Genomic DNA, 18574 nt, shown 5'->3' with positions numbered 1-18574 from the left:
TACACACACACACACACACACACATACACACACACACACACACACACACACACATATCACGCGAAAGATGTTGTTACAAGATGGGTTGGATGTCAATGCCGAAGAAAAAATCGACACGAGCCGATGGGAGGTTGAGGAAGGGAAGCTTCGGTAATGCGGACACAATGTCCGCCTCAGACTGCATGATTTGGCATCGCAGTGCAAGGCAGCACATTTGTTGTAGAGTGGGCACGTGCTGTCGTTGACTTGTGACCCTCAAGCTGCCCAATCGTTGCCGCGTTGTCGCAGTCGTTGTGTGCTCATCTCCTGCTCCTCCCCTGGTATCTGATGTTTCTGCAGTCACCGTGGTTGTCTCCATCCCTGTCTCCGTATTGGTCGTTGTGGTTACAGCTACTGGTGCGGTTGCATCAAAGCGCTGCAGCCGCTGCCACACCCACGGCGGCGAGCACATGTTTGGTGGCAGCATGGCTTGTGCGACGTGCTGGGGAACGATCTGGGCAGCGCCGAGGCCAACCAGCACCCGCCACTCCGGCAGCCCACGCAGCAGACGCAGCAGCCCGTCCTTCGTGCATGCGACTGCATCATCGCGCGTACACATGCAGTGCAAGATGGGAAGGTACTCTGCAATCACCTCCGCGTCCATGCGTGACAGCCGACCCGTCATGGCGACGCGATGCGCAGCAACACGCCCGGCGCGGACTGTGTCGCTCTGGACCACCGCAACGAGCGCCTCGGCAACGTCTTCAGTCGCGTCGTCGTTCCACGTTGGCAGCTGCAGGGCGGACATGTGCGGGCACTGCAGGGATGCGCGCGCAATGGAGGTGTACCACTCGTGCCGATGCTCGCGGCCCTCTGGACGCAACACGACGTCCTCACGGTGGATGGACAAGTGCTGGAGGCAGGGGTGACCCCGGGCGAGCCACGCTGTAACGTTGCTGCAGCATTCGCGCGGCCACGAGGTGACGTCTACACTCAGCAGCTGCAGCTGTGGTGGCGCCGGCGCCTCGGGGTTGAAGAGGCCACGGCACGCTGCCTGCCCGGGTACGTCGCACCAGTTGATGGTGAGGTGGGTGAGACGGGCCAGCCTGCACACACGCGCCAGCAGCCGCTGTGCGCCGTTGGTGCTGAGTCGCGTGTATTGTAAATCGAGGCGGTGGATATGCGGGCAGACAGCGAGCAGCGCATCGCCCAGTGCAGCTGCAGCGCACCTGGTGGGCGCGGTTGATGCTGGTGATGATGACAGTGGAGCTTGTGATGCAGGTGCGCGTGATGTGTGAGCGTCATCGCCTGAGATGCCGTGTTGCTGCTGGTGCTGGTGATGGGCAATTGCACTCGCTATGCTGGCTAGGTTGTGCGGACGACCGCGTTGGTGTTGGTGGTCTGCGTCAGGGTGGGTGTCATCTGCGGTGTCCGTGTCGCTTTCATCGTCAACCAGGCGAATGTTGTCGAGGGCGAGGTCTTGCAGCACGGCTGCGAACGGCGACCGTGATTGCGACGAGGGCGAGGGCTGTGTTGGGTCGGTGGCTGGTGGTGTTGGGGCGCCGATGGCACGGAGGTCTCTGGCCAGGAGACTGCCTCCAGAGAGGCGGAGCCGCTGCACGCTGTGGAGGAGGCACGTGAGCTCGTGTGCCGTAAAGGGGCCGGGAGAGTGGATGCCACTGTATTCCAAGAGAAGAAATTTTAGTGGGTTATGGTGCCTCACGCGATCGAGGGCTTTGAGAAGCTCGGGGAAGGCGTTGTCGGCAAAGTCGCAATCGCACAGGAGGAGCTCATCCAGGTCGCGCTCTGGATCTTGAAGTGCACGCCCAAGGCTGTTGATGAAGCAGGGATGGATGACACACGCATACAGGTGCAGCGTCTGGAAAACAGGGGGTCGGGAAGCGTGCATCGCAGATGAGTGAGAGGAGCACAAGAGTGGTGTGAAAGGGCAGCGAAGTGTAGTGTAGAAGGACAGCAAAGTCCATGCATGATGCTGCCCGACAGCCTCACGAGGGTCCTACCTGCGCTGTTCGAATGCCTCGAATAGACCTCACACTTTCGGCCCGAACATCCGTGCTGGTGTGTGTGTGTGTGTGAGGAAGTGTGAGTGTGTGGGTGTGAGAATGAGTTAGTGAGTGAGTGTGTGAGGGTACGTGAGTGTGTGTGAGTATGTGTGCATATGTTTGTGTGTGTGTGTGTGTGTGTGTGTGTGTGTGTGTGTGTGTGTGTGTGTGTGTGTGTGTGAGCGTGGCATCAAAGCACGAGGGCGTGTCAACAGCAAGCAAGAAGACTCGTGCAGTTGAGCGCAGCAAATACGCAGGGTTGCGAGCACCCTTACCAGCGCACTGTCACCTTGGACATCTTCTTCGTCGAATGTGTTGATGTGACCACAAGCAAGGCAGCAAAAGGCGGTGCTGATGATGTGAGCAAGCACCACTCCACCACCAGACTCTGGCAAGTTGTGAGGATTTGTGGGCGATTTGCACCATTTTTCAGCAGCACGAGTGCGACGATGAGCGGACGGCGAGGAGGAAAGCGCAACGCGTTTGGGCGCACGGTGCGCATCAACCGCAAGACCAAGCTGGTCGTGCAGTTTGACGAGGATGACAGACAGTGAGTAACGTGCCTTTGGGCTCGATCTTCTTGCCTGGGCTTTGTGAACTTGGGTATGCTTGGATGACGTGGGACATTGGGTGTGCTTGGATGATGTGGGAACTTCTGTGAGCGTGTGCGATGTGGGAAGGAAGTGTGGTATCTGGGTTGCATGGCTCATGTCTGGCCACGTGCGCGTTGCAGCGATTACCTGACAGGGTTCAGCCGGCGGAAGAAGGAGAGACAGAGAAAGGCGCAAGAGGCTGCCGAGCTCCAGGCGAAGGAGTCAAAACGTGAAGAGAAGCAACACGTATGACATATATGCCGCGCAATGTCATGCATGTGCATGTGTGTATGTGTGTTTCTGTGTGTGTGTGTATATGTGTTATGTGTGTGTTTCTGTGTGTGTTTCTGTGTGTGTTTCTGTGTGTGCTTTGATGTCCTGGCGATCTCGAATCCTGCGGTTGCTTTGTATACCCTGCTTTGTGTGCTGCATGTCCCTCATCCACCCGGCCACCTCATCACGTGTGCGTGCGATGCTGTTGTGTGTGTAGAAACGTGAGGCACTGCGAAAGCGTCTCAGCAAACTCACCAGCATCCCCGAGATCCTTTGTAAGCGCTTGTAGAACCATGTCAGCGACATTGTGAGAATCGCCTTTGCTTAGTGTCCCCCACCAGACACGCGCACGTGTTCTTTACAGGCCTCTGGCGTCTCCTGCAAACACCCTTGTTTCGTTCCGCACTACTTTCTTTCGTTCACATCCATCCCTCCCTCGTTCACTTGCCCACTTGCTCGCTTGCTCACTTGCTCACTCTCTCTCACACATTCACACACATTCACACACATCCACACACATTCACACACACACACACACACTCACTCGTGTTCAAAACAACACAGCCAAGCCCGAGTGGGTGGCGACCAACACGGATACCCATCGCTTTGACACAGAGGAGAAGAAGGTGTCGGTGAATGTGGCAACGATGGAGCTGACGGAAGGCCCGCCGAGCATTGACGCGCTGACAGATGATGACGGGCGGCCACAGCGGAAGAGATCCAAGACAGGCAGCGATGCTGCGGCAAAGACGTCAAAGTCCAGCGCCGGTGACAATGACGACGATGAGGAGGATGACACCCGCCATCTCCCACGTGATGACACGACGACTACCATTGAGTTCAAGAAGCGATCTTCGTCGTCCTCCAAGTCGAGGTCGAATCGCGGCAAGCACAGACATGGACGCGGTGGCGGCCGTGGAGGTGGTCGTGGTGGTGGCCGTGGTGGTGGTCGTGGAGGTGGCCGTGGAGGTGGCCGTGGTGGTGGCCGTGGTGGTGGTAAGCGAGGCCGGGGAAGGGGGCGATCGGGCAAGGGCGGGCGCTAGGACAGGCGAGCGCACACGTGTGCGTGTGTCTGTGTGTGTCTGTGTGTGTCTGTGTGTGTCTGTGTGTGTGTCTGTGTGTGCTGTGAGATAGGCGTGCTGCTGGGGGGGGGTTTCATGTGGTCTTGCTCGTTGGCGTTGCTTGTTTTCTTGAGCTAGATGTTGCATTGCTCAGTACACACACACAAGGTTGTAAACGATGCTCGTTGGAGAATATGCAGCGCAACCTCAACACCTCTTCTTGGAGGAGAGAGAGAGAGAGAGAGAGAGAGGTACAGTAGCTGTGTGGCTGGTTTGGCTGTGCCTTGGATTGGCGAAAAGTGGCTAGCAATTTCATACAATTTTCCGTATCGCACGCCAACGAAAGGCAGCCATTTGTTTGACAAACCCTCCCACACACACCTCACACGCAAGCGCAGAGCGACAGAGCAGCATCACAATGTCTGGTGGCGGGTTTCCCGAGGACAAGCAGCCAGGCGAGCTGTTCAAGGCGAGGGGACAAGAGGCGGCCCAGGTGAGACCACAGAAAGGAAGGATAACCCCCTTGGGGATGTAAACGAGAAGGAGGGAGGGGGGAAGGTGCAGCAAGCGTCATGTGTGTGTGTGTGTGTGTGTGTGTGTGTGTGTGTGTGTGTGTGTGTGTGTGTGTGTGTGTGTGTGTGGAGCTCTTGTACGCATGTTTCTTCTGCATGCACGTTCACACAAACACACACACACACATGCACGTGTGAGCTCATCGACTCGTGAATACGCGTGTGACTGCATCATCATGATGAATGAATGCATCACCGCCAACGCGTGCGCTCACCGATAAATTGTTTGCTGCGGTTGGCACACCCCCTTATCGTCATTGTCTTGCTTCTCAGCGCTTGATTGGTGTGGAGAAGCTGAAGATTCTGCGGGAGCGTGTGCGCAAGTGCCATCGGGAGGAAGGCGTTAACCACTTTGAGAACTGTGCGGAACCCGTCGATGCATACCTCAAGGCGCTCGAGGCACACAAGCAACAAAAGAACGCGCTCTGAGTTGTCGACCCGAGTTGGTTTTGGTGAGTTGTCGTACGCTCGTGCGTGCGTGCGTGTGTGTGTGTGTGTGTGTGTGTGTGTGTGTGTGTGTGTGCGTGTTATGTGCCTGTATGCTTGCGTGTTATGTGCCTGTATGCTTGCGTGCGTGTGCGTTGTTCGAATGTGTGCATTTGGTTGGGTTCATGTTTGCGGTCAATTGTGCGTGCAAGCCGTGTTTTGTGCGATGTCGCGCGCGTGCCAGTGACACGAACGTACTGCTGTTCCACGTGTTCTCTGGCATCCTTCTCACTCTTTCCACACACACACACACACACACACACACACACACACACACAGTGGTTGTTTGTCTCTGAAGTGTCCCTCATGCCGTCGTTTCGCGTGTTCGTCTGACTATGCCGCTTTGGTTTTGTTTCGGGTTGCGGCCCCTTCGCTGTCTTGCCTGTCTTGTGTGTGTTTCGCCCTCAATTGAACACCACCATCCCTGCTCGTCCATCATGTCAAGCACACGTCTTTCACCCACACATTCAAAGTGTTGAGCGCCAGCTGAGTTTACTTGGGTGGAGTGGTGTGCGTTTCCACCCATTTGCTTGCGTGCACGCGCGTGTGCGCCGCGCGAGACAAAAGTGGGGAGACATCACACAAGAGGCAACGCAACCACCACCACCAGAACGAGCAAACCCACCAGAACCGCAACCAACCAAGCACTGGTTGCTTCCACATAAAAACACAAACGAACAAAACAAGACTGGACAAAACATGGAAGGAAGGATCATCGCACGTGTCAAGGGGAGATGCAGGCGCTCGAGTGCTGCTTTGGGTGGAGATGGAAGAATCGTGTTTGGGTGTGAACGAGAAAGAAGGAGAGGAAAGGACAGAAGGAAGCAGAGGGTGCAGGACACGCGCAGCCTTTTTTGAATGGATGCGACTGTAGGAACGGAACGAGAGGGATGGTGGACGGTGAAAGAGTAAGCTGGTAAGGGTAGTGCAACGTTGTAGTTGTAAGCAATGTGGGAAGAAGGAAGAAAGGACATGCACAAACAAAGAGGCACTGCACTGGACAAACAAACATAACATGGAAAAAGAAAGAAAAAGGGAAACACAAGAGGTGTGGGTGGGATGACAGTGCGACGCTGCTGTGCATGGGGAGAACCCGTGATGACTGGTGCCTTCATGCATGCATGCATGGCGGCGCCACCTCACCCAGCACCTCAGACTGTCAGAGGATCATCACTGTGTCGTGATAGAGTCAAGCGCGTTCGTGGCAGTAGCTGCGCCGACGTGTGTGGGCAGCACGGTGGGCTCCTGCGCCTTGCCAGAGGAGCGGCGACGACGGAGACGGTTGCTGCCGCTGCCACGCGCATACACGCGTACAAGCGTCACGGCGACAACGCCCACGACGCCGACAACAAGGCCGATGCCGGCAATGGCCACCGCGATGGCAGTGGTGTCCGAGGTGGCTGACTCGTCCGGGTTGGAGGAGAGGAGGCCCAGCGCAGAGGCGGCGAGGATGGAGCGGCGGCGGTTGGCAACGCACTGCAGGCCAAACAGGCCCGAGCCCTCGCCCACAAAGCCGTCGGGGCAGGTGTCAACGCATTCAAAGTTGTGCAGGTACGCGCCATTCTTGCACAGGCGGCATTGGCCAGCCTCACCGCTGACCCAGTCGCACGTGTGGCAGTCGCCGCCGCAGTCGCATGGCTCCTCTGTGACGGTGGTGGTGCGGCCGGCACACGTCTCAGACACGTCTGCAACGCACTGCAGGCCAAAGAGACCGGTGCCATAGCCAACGAAGCCGTCGGGGCAGGTGTCCACGCACTCAAAGTTGTGCAGGTAGGCGCCGTTCTTGCACAGGCGGCACTGGCCAGGCACGCCGTTCACCCAGTCGCACGTGTGGCAGTCGCCGCCACAGTCGCACGCCTGCTCTGTGATGGTGGTGGTGCGGCCGGCACACGTCTCTGCCACGTTGGCCACGCACTCCCGGCCAAAGAGGCCAGTGCCTTCGCCAGAGTAGCCGTTGGGGCACGCATCGACGCAGTTGCCATCTAGCAGGTACTTGCCGTTCTTGCAGACGCTGCAAGAGCCCGGCTGGTTGAGGTCGGCATCCCACTCGCAGCGATAGCAGTCGCCAGCGCAGCGGCAGGCAGCACCCTCGGTTGTCTCCCGGCCAATGCACTCCTCGCCCAGCGGCGGCGCTGTGGCAGGCGTGGATGTCGTGGATGCCGTTGATGTGGTTGCAGCAACACACTCCCTACACAAGTTTGTACACAAGCGTGTGCGTGTGTCATGTGTGTGTGATGTATCGCGTGAGTGCGAGGTGCATGAAACGTCGATCGCTTGCAGACAAGCCCGCAGCAAGCAGGGAAAGGGAGGGAAATGAAAAGTTCAGTCAAGGGGGACGTGTTCACGCGTTTAACACTAGAAAGGGCACAGCACGGCATTACTGCTCACCTGTTGAAGTTGCCTGGTATCGCCAAAGTACAACGGGGACAGGTTGGACGGAGCGAATGAGGCAGGGAAAGAGGGAAGGGATTGTCGCGTGAGAGGATGCGACAAGGAGCAACATGAGCGACACAAAAATACCCGCCATCGGCAATGGCACGCACGCACGCACGCACAAGCAAGCAAAACACGTGCACATCCGTGCCTGCCCCCACGAACCTGATCCCTCGCCCTCATAGCCGACGGGGCAAGTGACGATGCAGTCGCCTTCGAACAGGTAGCGGGCGTTCTTGCAGACGGTGCAAGGGCCAGCGACACCCTCGCCCCACGCGCACGTGTGGCAGTCGTCGTTGCAGCGGCACGCCTCGGCCGTGTTCTGGGTGGTGCGGCCAATGCACACGTCGTCGAAGCCCGGGTTGGAGGTGGGGCCCGTGAGCGGCGTGTCTGTGCCGGTGGTGCTGGACGGCGCACAATAGCGGTTGAAGTTGCCTGGGGGGGGGGGAACAGCATGGCACGTGTGTGCGTGTGTGTGTTTGTGGATGAATACATGGATGAATGACAAAGCAAGTGTGGAAGCTGCGTCACATGCGTTGATACGTGCTTGCGCGCATACAAACACGCAACAATTATGTGGCAAGATCAGCAAAGGCAAAGGCAAAGGCAAAGGCAAAGGCAAAGGCAAAGAACCAACCTGATCCAACGCCAACAAAGCCCAGGGGACAGACGGCAACACAGACGCCATTGTGGAGGTAGAGGCCGTTGCGGCAGACGGTGCACGAGTTTGCGACAATGCCGTTGTTGTACGAGCACGTGTGGCACTCGTTGATGACATCGCGGCAGTCGCAGGCGTCGCCCGTGACAGAGGTGGTGCGGCCAACGCACTCCTGCAGCTCGCCGAGGTCTGTTGTCGGGGTGACGGAGGTGGTGGTGGAGTAGCAGTTGACGTTGAGGAGGTCGTCGCGCACCTCGTCTGTGAGCGAGTCGAAGTCGGCGACAATAAACACGTCGGACGGGGACGAGGCAATCTCCTGCAGCTCGGCCTCGTTGACGGCGGCGGTGACGCCGATGGTGACGACCTGCGCACCGGTTGCCTGGAGCGCGGCTGCGCCCGGGGTGACATCGTCCTGCGACGCGCCGTCCGTGAAGACGTACACGATGGCGGGACCGCCGCGGTAGCCCGCGCTCGCCTGCAGCATGTTGTCGGCGAAGAAGTTGAGCGCGGAGCCCGTGGCGGTGCCGTACTGGCGCGAGTCGTCGTAGACAAGGCTGCTGATGGCGGACACGACCGTTGCACGGTCGAAGCTGTCGTCAAAGTCAAACTGCGGCATGTTGCTGGAGTGGTATGTCATGAGGGCGACGCGGACCGTGTTCTCGCCCACGGGCAGCATGTCCACGGTGCTGGCGATGAAGTCGCGCACGAGCGCAAAGTTGGCTGCGCCGACGCTGCCGCTGACATCAACAATAAAGCCGACGTCGACAGCCTCGAACCCGCACGGCGGCCGCGTGGTGGTGGTGGTTGTGGTGGTGGTGGTTGTGGTTGTGGTGGTAGTGGGCGGGTTGGTGACAGTCGGGCGTGGCACCACGGCCTCCGGGAAGAACTTGGGCGGCAGCGGGAAGGCGCGTGGCGGGCGCGGCGGCAGGAAGCGGTTGGGCTGGTCGCAGATGCTCACCTCCGAGCGGCACTCGTAGGTGCCCTCTGGCTGGAAGAGGGACTCAAACGCATCCAGCGCGGGCGGGAAGAGGTCGCGTGGGGCCGGCGTTGGGCGCGTGTACAGGCCGTCTGCGCGGTCACAGCACGCCTCGTCGCACGAGGCCTCCACCGTGATGAAGAAGATGCACTGAATCTCGATGCTGCCAAAGACACCCGTGGCGGTGGCCGTGTACTGCACCTCCGTCTGACCGAGCGAGAAGCGGTCGCCAGGGACGTGCGTGGAGGACACGCTGAAGGCGGCGTCGCCATAGCGCGGGGTGGGCGCGATCCAAAAGGCGCTGACCGAGGTGCGGCCGGGCTTGGCGGCGATGACTTGGTCGGCGGGGCATCTGAGCTTTGCGCCCACGCAGCGGCCTGCGCCGTCGCAGATGTCGCCGCTCGTCTCCACGTCGCCGTCGTCGCACGCCGTGCCTGCGGGCTTCTCCACAAAGTCGAGGCACAGGCCGTCAACGCACTCTGAATCGTAGAAGCACTGCGACGGCGCGCTTGGGCAGGAGATGTCCGAGCACACGTCCTCGCGCTCCGGGGGCGCCATGAAGGGGGCGATGGGCCGGTTTGGAAGCAGGTTGCATGACGGGGTGAGCGGGGTGAAGCTCGGGCGCGGGAAGTCGGTGAACGCCCGCTGCGCCGTGGTTGGCGTGCTCATGCTTGCAAGCATGGCGGCGACAACCAGCGTTGGTATCGCCAGCATGTCTGGTTGGTGGGTGTGCGGGTGTATGTGGTGGAAGAGAAGACTCTCTGTGTGCGTGTGATGGGGGGGGGGTAACAGGCAAGCAAGGTGGGGGATAATTATTAAGAGCTGGTGATGATGATGATGATGATGGTGATGGTGAAGGGGGTTGATATGGGGTGGTGGTTGATGTCGTCGCGAAATGAAGGCAAACACACACACACGGCAGCGGGTGCGCGAAGGCGAAGCAAGAAGCAAGGTGTGGTGGTGGCGGTGGCGGTCCACGGCAACGGTTGTGTGGTGCTTGGCAGTGCAACGGTTGTTGTGGTGGGTGGCATGTGTGTCGGAACGCATTAGGTTGAAGCTTTGGCGTTTGAGTTTGCTTGCATGCATCACAAAACAATCTACGTTTCGCACGAAAAATCGCTTCGTTGCTGCTTCAGAATCCACTATCCACCAGAACGCAAACGCCCATTCAGTCAAACCCTGACCAAACCTCCGTGCGTGCTTGTGCCGCGCAAAACTCAAGCGTGTTGGGGTGTGTGTGAGTGTGTGCTGTGGGTGTGAGTGTGGGTGTGAGTGAGTGTGTGAGTGAGTGTGTGTGTGTGTGAGTGTGAGTGTGTGTGAGTGTGTGCGTTCGTACAGAGCGTTCTCTCGCCCGTCTCGTCTGTTATGCCGCCATCAAAGTCATATTTGCGGGTGATTGGGAACCAGACCAAACAAAACAAACAACAAGCAAAGCAACCAAACAAAAAACAAAAGAAAACCAGCAATTAAGAACCAAATGACGACAGGCAATGGGAGGCACAAAGCGTCATGTCACACACAACGACACACAAACACACTACCAACCTCCAACATGAGCAAGGTGAGCAGTTGTAACAAAGCAGAGGGGCAAGAAGAAGAAACATAGCGAAGGGCGAAAACCACAAGGACGCAAACACACACACATACACAAAGTACAAAAGTAGGTACCGACAGATACAGCGGAGGTGGCTGGCAGGCACTTTCACCACTTGATGGTTGTGACTACTTCTTGTTCTTCTTCTCCTTCTTCTCCTGCTTCTCTCGCTCCTTTCGCTCCTTTTTCTCTTGCTTCTCCTTCTCTTTCTGCTCCTTCTTCAGCATCTTGGACGACTTGGCAGCAGCAGCCACCTGCAGGCGCGTGTGCATGATTGGTGTGTATGCGTGAAGGGGGGGGGGGATGCTGGTGTGATGGTTGCGGGTTGGGCGAACTTCACGTGATTGGCATCACACACACATAAAAACATACATACATACATACATACATACATACATACATACATACATACATACATACATACATACATACATACATACATACATGCTTATATACATACATACATACATACATACATACATGCTTATATACATACACACGCACAACCAAGGAAGGAAAGCAAGGCAGAGAGGGACGGACGAACCATGGGGTGGGCCTGCTGTTCCTTCTTCTTTGCGCGGCGAAGGCTGAGGAACTTGAACGGCTTCTTCTCCACGTGCACATCCGCGCCACGAATAATCTCCGGATCACGCTCAGGCTCCTGTGTAATTCACGCACACACACACACACACACACACACACACATACACGCACCAGTCAGTGTCATGCGGTGACAACAGTCGGCGTGAGCACGGAAGCAAGCGTGTAGTGTGCAAAAGGGACAGGGAAGACACAAACATGCACACAACACTAACCGGCTCGGGCTCGGGCTCAGGCTCGGGCTCGGGCTCAGGCTCAGGCTCAGGTTCTGGCTGGGGTTCGGGTGTCGGGGGCTTGTCCACAACACCACGGAAGCCATCACCACTGCCGCGTGTCGGTCAAGGGCGTGGTCACAACCATGTTGGTGAGCACAGCAGCAACAAAGCAACAAAGGGGGGAGTAAAGGGGGAGGAGGAGAAGGAGGAGGGCAAAACAGACAAACCATGTGGGCCACACGAAGCCTCGACAACTGTGTTGTGCGACACTACACACGAACGCAACGCGCTCACCGCTCCTTCCAGTTGTCGCGCTCGGAGATGAGGCGCTTCAGGCGGTCGTGCAGGTCTGAAACGGCATTGTGGCAACAGTACAACAACACGGGGTGAGATGATGATTGATGGAATGATGATGATGGCATGATGCTGCTTCTGCTGCTGCTGATGATGATGATGAAGGGGCAGGCAGCACTTGGCGGTGCCATCGAAAGCCGCAGCCGCAACAGAAGCAGTCACAAGACAACAACAAAAGTACACAGGCTCGCGCGCTCTCGTACTTCCGATGGTCTCGTCGGTGTCGCGCCTGTGCTCGATCACGGCCTCGCCGCGAAGGCCATCACCACGCTCCCGCCACCGCTGGTCTGCCGAACGAAGGAACTCGTCCAGTTTCTGCAGGCAATGAGGAAGGAAAGGTGGAGGAGGGGGGTGAGGTGGCAGCTGTGTAGTGATTGCAGTCGTGCAACGTGTCGTGCTGTCATGTTTTGACATACACATACACACACACATACACATACACATACACATACACATACACATACACATACACACACATACACACATACACATACACACACATACACATACACACACACATACACACACATACACATACACACACATACTCTTACACATATTCTTACACATACACACACGTACATGCCCGAACATACGTACACATGCACACACTGCACCTGGAAGCGGGAGTGGAGAGAATCGAACTTGGCCTTGTATTCCTTCTCGAGCTCCTCTCGCGCCTCCTTCGACTTGAGCTTCCACGCCTGGTTTCCCAAGAAGACAAGCGAAGATGGTGTAGAGAGAAGTCACAAAATTGAGGAAATTAGAGAGCAAGGTTCAGCAGCGCATGCATGCAAGCAACGAACGATACCTGGCAAGCCACATATAGTTGCAGGGAGGCAGAAGGGCGATACATGTACACAAGAACGCGCACAGACACAGACACACAGGCACACACACAGGCACACACACACACACAGACAGACAGACAGACAGACAGACACACACACACACACACACAGACAGACAGACAAACAGACACACACACACACACACACACACCTCGCGCTGCTGAGCGAGAGAGATGAGACGGGATTCGATGGGATCGAGGGACTTGCCGACGTCGTACTCCTCACCGCCATGCTCCTGAACAGTAGTGGTGAACCAAACATCATGTCATCTGACGTGGCAGTAGCTTGCATGCATACAAAGACGCACACCCCTTGCTTGTTGCCTCCTCGTGAGTGGAGTTTCAATGCGGGCGATAGGGCAATCGTCTCAATACAAGAAGGTATGACGCAGCTAACACCCGCACAGCGTCGACACGAAGAGAGAGAGAGGGGGAGGGGAGTTGCGACATGACAGGATCCAATGCAACGTCGCACCTGCTGAGCGCTCCAGTTGTCGGTCATCTTGCTGTAGTTTTGCTTCCAGGCCGTCTCCGCTGCCTGGGCCTGCAGTGCACATGGCAAGCGGCGGGCGACATGAGTGAGGCGTGGGCGGATGAGCAGACGCCCAAGCAGAAAAGGCGGGCTGACAGCCCTATGAGACAAGCAGGCACACAGACAGAGAGACAGAGGGACAGAGAGACAGAGAGACAGAGAGACAGAGAGACAGACAGAGACACACTCAGACACAAGCACACGTACTGATTCTGCAAGCGACATGAGACGAGAGTGGATGGGGGCAGCGGCAACGACGTCATAGCCAAGGGACTTTTTGTCCTGCACCGTCTCTGTGTCCCGCACACGCGATGGCCACGATACCAAGTGATGAGTAGGGTGAGCAATGGGAAGAACTGTCGAACATGGCGACAGCATGACACACAGACAGTATGACACACAGAGACAGACAGACACAGAGACAGACAGACACAGAGACAGACACACAGACACAGACACAGACACAGACACAGACACAGACACAGACACACACACACACACACGCACGCACGCACACAGAAAGCACGTGGCATGTGCGATTCTTCTTCATACCGCGCCAGGTCTCGCTGGTGACGTAGGACATGAGGCTTTCGATCCGCTTTGTGCGGGAAACCTCCTTGGCAACGTTCTGTCCACGAGATGCACATGCATCATACGCACGCGTTGCGCAGGGCAGGCGAGCAAGCGGAAAGCGAGTGAGACAGGGCGTGGGACGAAATGCGGAGAGGCAGAACGAAGGATTCACGAGGTGCTACGTACCGTGTCTGTGTCATGCCTGTAGTCGTGGCGCACATCGGCCTGAAAAAAGGCGGGTGGGGGTGGGGCGGCAAGCAGAACGTCAGCAAAGGTGGTGCATTGGGAAGAAGGAAGGTAATTGACCGATCAACACACACAGAGACACAGAGACACAGAGACACACACACACACGCACGCACACACACACACACACACACACACACACACACACACACACACACACACACACACACACACACACACACACACACACACACACGTTCGAGGTCCCGCATCTGCTGGTGGCTGGTGTCGACCTGTGTTCCCGCTTGGCCAGCCTCAAGCTGGTCAAGGGCACGCTTTGCCCTGCACATCGGAACGGCGGGGCGTGATGGCACACGCAGGGATGAGATCCCACGAAAGCAAGAGGCACAAAGGAGATGAACAAGAACAAGGGCCACAAACCAGGACAAGAACAACAAGGACAAGAACACCAATAACAGAGCTGACGAGCTGGAGCGAGAAAGGCAGGTGAACAAAAGCACGCAGAGGCGTGTCGATGTGGTGGTCGTGCATCAGCAGCAGGTGTGCACTGGACCATCACGGCTGCGCACCTCTGGCGACGCTTGCCAATCGCCTCGAGAACAGCCTTGAACACAAACTGGTACTGCACCTGCAGGTTGCACCCAAGACAAGACACAATATGGACAGCACAACGATGTAAGCTGCAAGGGAACGAAGATCCAGGCGGCTGTCGCGCAAGGATCAGATTGCTGCACTGCAAGCAGCAGGCAAACCCAGCAATGCAATGCACGCAGCTGACAGCAAGCATGGGGACCAGACGTGCAGAGAGCGAGGCAGAGTAAGCGACGGACCAGGGTTTGGACGAGGAAGGCGCGGCACTTGCGCATCTCGGACACGACTTCGCACGGGTCAACGCGGCCCTTCTTGCTCTCAAGGCGCCGGATGAGCCTGGATGCATTGGCCACAAGGGGCAGGCGAGCGAGCGAGCGTGCGTGCGTGCGTGCGTGCGTGCGTGTGTGTGTGTGTCAGCATGGGAACGCAAGTGCTTGCAAGCAACAGAAAGCAGAAGGTGAAGAAGAAAAACCAACAAATTGGACATGAAACACCTAAACAGAACACAGGGAGAGAGAGAGAGAGAGACACACACACACACACACACACACACACACAGATACCCACACGCACACAGACACAGACACACAGACACACACACACACACACAGATACCCACACGCACACACACACGCACACGCACACCCACACACACACACAAACATGACACTCACGTGTCAACAGCGATGAATGTGCCTGTGCGGCCGACGCCGGCAGAGCAGTGGACAAGCACGGGTGCTTCCGACCGAATCTCCTTCAACACGGCCTTGCTGCTCACACCACATCACACCAGCAACAGAAGAGACAGCATGGGGTGAGATTGAACGGCACAAGCAAAGCAAGCCAAAGAAACAAAAAAAATTGACGTGTACGTGCATGCAAGCAAGCAAGGAAGCAAGCAAGGAAAGGGAAGCAGGCAGGCGGGCGGGCAAATGGAGTGTTGTTTTGCGCACCGGAAGGAGAGCATTTCGTTTGCCGTGTTAGGCACGCCGTGGTCTGGCCAGGCCGTGTAGAGAAAATGTGTGAGGGGCCGTTCCTGGTTCGTCTCCAGGTTGCGCACGAGCATGTGGCGGATGACAAAGTTGGACTTGTCCTTCTTTGGGCCGAGCACGACTTGGAAGGACCCGTAAGTCACCTGCTGCTGCGAGTCATCTGGCCAGTACTTGTGGCACTTGAGTTTCCCGCCCTCAATCTGAGCACCCCGGGGTCGCGTGAGTCATTGTGCGAGTGAGTGGGCAAGAAAAGAAAAGGTGGGGTGCACAGAAGACCAGAGAAACAAAAGCAGCCACACACAGAGAGGCAAACACACACACACACACACACACACACACACACACACACACACACACACACAGAGACAACACTACGCTGGCGTAAACTGCAGACTTGCTGGCCTACTTCTGCGGGACTTAAGGAGCTTTCCGATACATATCTGCCGAATACACACACAGAGGCGAACACACACACACACACACACACACACACACACACACACACACACACACACAGAGGCAAACATACAGGCAAACACAGGCAAACACAGACACAGACATACACAAACACACAGACACAGACATACACAGATACACACAAGCAAACGCAGATACAGACACAAAAGCGTCACGCACCTCGTTGGTGACCATGGCAATGACTTCGACCTGCTGCTCCCAGATCATCTGCCAAAAGGCGTTAAAGGCGGCCGGGACGGGGCCTTGGGAGGCGATGAAGGAGTTGGGGCGATGGCCGTGCACGAAGCAGGCGTTGATGTAGTCATTGTTGCCATTGAACTGAGCACGCCGTGTGACATCACGTGGTACCAAGTCGTGAGTGAGGCAACGTCGCAGCAAGCAAGCAAACACACACACACACAAAAAAAAACCAAACTCACCAACACACAAAAAGGCGGCAAACAGATAGACAGACATACACACACAGGCAAACACACACACACACACAGACAAACACACACAGACAAACACACACAGGCAAACGCACACAGGCAAACACACACACACACACACACGCACGCAGGCAGGCAGATAAGCTTACTCTGTTTGGCGTGACCTTGACGCGGGTGGCGTCGTATGGCAGGATGTTTCGGTAACGGTTCAAAATCTGGTTCGTCTCTGCGTTGCCTGCTGTGGCAGGTTGGGCTGTGGAGGCCGAAAGAGCACGTGTGAGTGGAGGAATGTTGAGTGGAAGAGAAACGATGATAGGGCATACAACAAATGCATGGGTGGCAGATGCCCAGAAGCTGCTCGTCCGTGACAAGGTGCATGCGCAATGGATGCAAAAAGCACGGCATCCTGCACAGAGAATGCGCATGACTGACCATGGAAGCGGGAGAAGGACGCGTATTCCTGTGACCAGCCCACGCCACCGCGCTGCGACAGCTGCTCTGCGCGGCGCAGCACGTTTGCGTATTGCTCATCTGCACAAGTCACACAGTGCATGCATGAAACAGGGGAGCACGAGAGAAGACATGTTGGCATGAGATGAAAGAGAAAAGAGCGAGGAAGAAAATGCAACCGAATAATGGGTGAGCCAAAAGGAGCAGATATGGAACGGCTTGCAACAAGCACATACCACCCACGGCAACCACATTTACAGCGCCACAACATCGACAGTACTGGCACGCACCAAGATAGGAGATGATATCCTCGAGCTCAGACTTTGTAAACTGGCAAAGCCAAAACGAGAAGCAGAGGCAAACCAAAGCACAACAGAATCAAGTGAAACCAAAAGCAGCGTGAGTTGTGTGGTCATTCGTGGCCATGGACGATGCAGGCGTGAACGTGGTGAAACAGGCGTGCAAACGAAGTCAGCGCCATGTGCGTACCGTGCGCTGAAGAACGTCAAAGGGTGCAACATTGGCGTGCATCGTGGTGGATGATTGAGAGCGAAGTGGAGCTTTTGGGTGAGGATACTGGTACAAGCAAGCATAGCTGGAGCAAACACCACCTTCCACAATCTGACAACACCACAGCAAACGCGACGCAACGCGGCAGACAATAGCACACACGGAACGCGTGCTTGCAAGCAAGCAAAACCACATGGCGCAGACAAACCTTCTTCGAAGCGCCTGTTGCCCCACCAACCAAAGACAGCAAGCGAGACGTGCGAGCATGTGCGTGAGTGCATGTGTGAAGGGAGAGGACTGGCAGTAGCCATGACAAGGTGCACCGCTTCCACCACCAAAACAAACACAACAAGCACTTTGTGGTGTTCTGTTGGTGGTTTGTTGGTAAGTTTGGCGCCCACTAGACTACTGGAATCAAGAGGCACGTGTGACGACAACGAGACGCTGCACATCACACATGAGAGAGGAGGAGAAGGAAGCAAGCCCGGATGAAACGTACCGCCTTCCAGCAGCATGCTCTCATTTGCACCCATGGCTGCTGCGGTCGAGGCAGGGGCAGGCAGGCAGGAGGGCAGGTGTTGTTCTTGTTGTTGTTGTTGTTGTTGTGTGGCGGCGGCAGCAGCAGATGTGTGGAGGAGGCGAGGAGGCGTGGCTTGTTGTTGTTTTTGTGGTGTTGCCCACTGCCGTCACAGCAAAAAAAAATAAAAAATTGTGGTGGCGGGTTTTTGATAGTCAGACATGTTTTGGCGAAGGACCAAACTGCTCACAAACAACAACCAGCACCGCAAGCACACACACGCACTGCCCAGCACACCCTCTCACGATGGCGAGGCCGAAGCGGGCGAAGAGGGGCAAGGCAGCCGCTGCTGCGGACGAGGAAGAGGACAAGAAGACGAAGAAGAGGGTGGAAGATGAAGAAGAGGAGGAGGAGGACGGTGTCATGGACAGCGGCGACGAAACGGAGATCGAGGATGACGATGGCGATGGCGACGATGATGGTGAGGTGAGTGACGATGGGCTGCGGAAGCGGAAGTTGGCCAGAGCCAAGAAGGCCAAGAAGAAGGCGAAGAAAAGCAGCGATGGGGACGACAGCGACGACGACGA

The 18574-nt window shown here is 56.6% G+C and overlaps 6 protein-coding genes across 6 annotated transcripts in view; 3 read left to right on the top strand and 3 right to left on the bottom strand.

Annotated features, from left to right (window-relative positions):
- Positions 1 to 56: 56 nt before the first annotated feature.
- Positions 57 to 2441, bottom strand: PTSG_01288 (uncharacterized protein). The gene is made up of 3 exons (XM_004997202.1): positions 2318 to 2441; positions 2001 to 2055; positions 57 to 1858 (listed from the first exon to the last, which is right to left on the bottom strand). Exons 1-3 carry the CDS (start codon positions 2338 to 2340, stop codon positions 74 to 76), a joined length of 1863 nt encoding a protein of 620 aa, XP_004997259.1. The 5' UTR covers positions 2341 to 2441; the 3' UTR covers positions 57 to 73.
- A 36-nt stretch (positions 2442 to 2477) lies between these two features.
- Positions 2478 to 4162, top strand: PTSG_01287 (uncharacterized protein). Its single transcript, XM_004997201.1, has 5 exons — positions 2478 to 2592; positions 2776 to 2881; positions 3126 to 3183; positions 3473 to 3829; positions 3878 to 4162. Exons 1-5 carry the CDS (start codon positions 2492 to 2494, stop codon positions 3949 to 3951), a joined length of 696 nt encoding a protein of 231 aa, XP_004997258.1. The 5' UTR covers positions 2478 to 2491; the 3' UTR covers positions 3952 to 4162.
- A 137-nt stretch (positions 4163 to 4299) lies between these two features.
- PTSG_01286 (uncharacterized protein) lies at positions 4300 to 5454 on the top strand. Its single transcript, XM_004997200.1, has 3 exons — positions 4300 to 4462; positions 4815 to 4993; positions 5307 to 5454. Exons 1-2 carry the CDS (start codon positions 4388 to 4390, stop codon positions 4968 to 4970), a joined length of 231 nt encoding a protein of 76 aa, XP_004997257.1. The 5' UTR covers positions 4300 to 4387; the 3' UTR covers positions 4971 to 4993; positions 5307 to 5454.
- Positions 5455 to 6197: 743 nt separating this feature from the next.
- On the bottom strand, positions 6198 to 9808 carry PTSG_01285 (uncharacterized protein; the record flags this gene model as incomplete). The annotated part of the gene is made up of 3 exons (XM_004997199.1): positions 6198 to 7215; positions 7604 to 7895; positions 8098 to 9808. The coding sequence occupies 3 exons, from the start codon at positions 9806 to 9808 to the stop codon at positions 6198 to 6200; spliced, it is 3021 nt and encodes a 1006-aa protein (XP_004997256.1).
- Positions 9809 to 10458: 650 nt separating this feature from the next.
- Positions 10459 to 18156, bottom strand: PTSG_01284 (tyrosine-protein phosphatase 9). The gene is made up of 23 exons (XM_004997198.1): positions 17970 to 18156; positions 17679 to 17692; positions 17450 to 17455; positions 17251 to 17290; positions 16943 to 17041; positions 16660 to 16763; positions 16239 to 16397; positions 15564 to 15802; positions 15285 to 15380; positions 14850 to 14946; positions 14589 to 14647; positions 14253 to 14340; positions 13999 to 14037; positions 13792 to 13867; positions 13447 to 13532; positions 13183 to 13251; positions 12860 to 12943; positions 12475 to 12561; positions 12061 to 12172; positions 11798 to 11852; positions 11504 to 11612; positions 11233 to 11349; positions 10459 to 10942 (listed from the first exon to the last, which is right to left on the bottom strand). Exons 1-23 carry the CDS (start codon positions 18001 to 18003, stop codon positions 10817 to 10819), a joined length of 1995 nt encoding a protein of 664 aa, XP_004997255.1. The 5' UTR covers positions 18004 to 18156; the 3' UTR covers positions 10459 to 10816.
- Positions 18157 to 18247: 91 nt separating this feature from the next.
- PTSG_01283 (uncharacterized protein) overlaps positions 18248 to 18574 on the top strand; it is a 3754-nt gene continuing 3427 nt past the window's right edge. Inside the window, exon 1 of the mRNA XM_004997197.1 lies at positions 18248 to 18574. This exon is cut by the window's right edge and continues 437 nt beyond it. Within this exon, the coding sequence (XP_004997254.1) occupies positions 18294 to 18574 (281 nt within the window). The 5' untranslated portion in view covers positions 18248 to 18293.

The sequence above is a fragment of the Salpingoeca rosetta genome (genome assembly GCF_000188695.1).
Source record: "Salpingoeca rosetta unplaced genomic scaffold supercont1.4, whole genome shotgun sequence".
Classification (NCBI taxonomy): domain Eukaryota; class Choanoflagellata; order Craspedida; family Salpingoecidae; genus Salpingoeca; species Salpingoeca rosetta.
The sequence above is the reverse complement of the archived record's forward strand: the minus strand, read 5'-3'. Positions and strand labels throughout refer to the sequence as shown.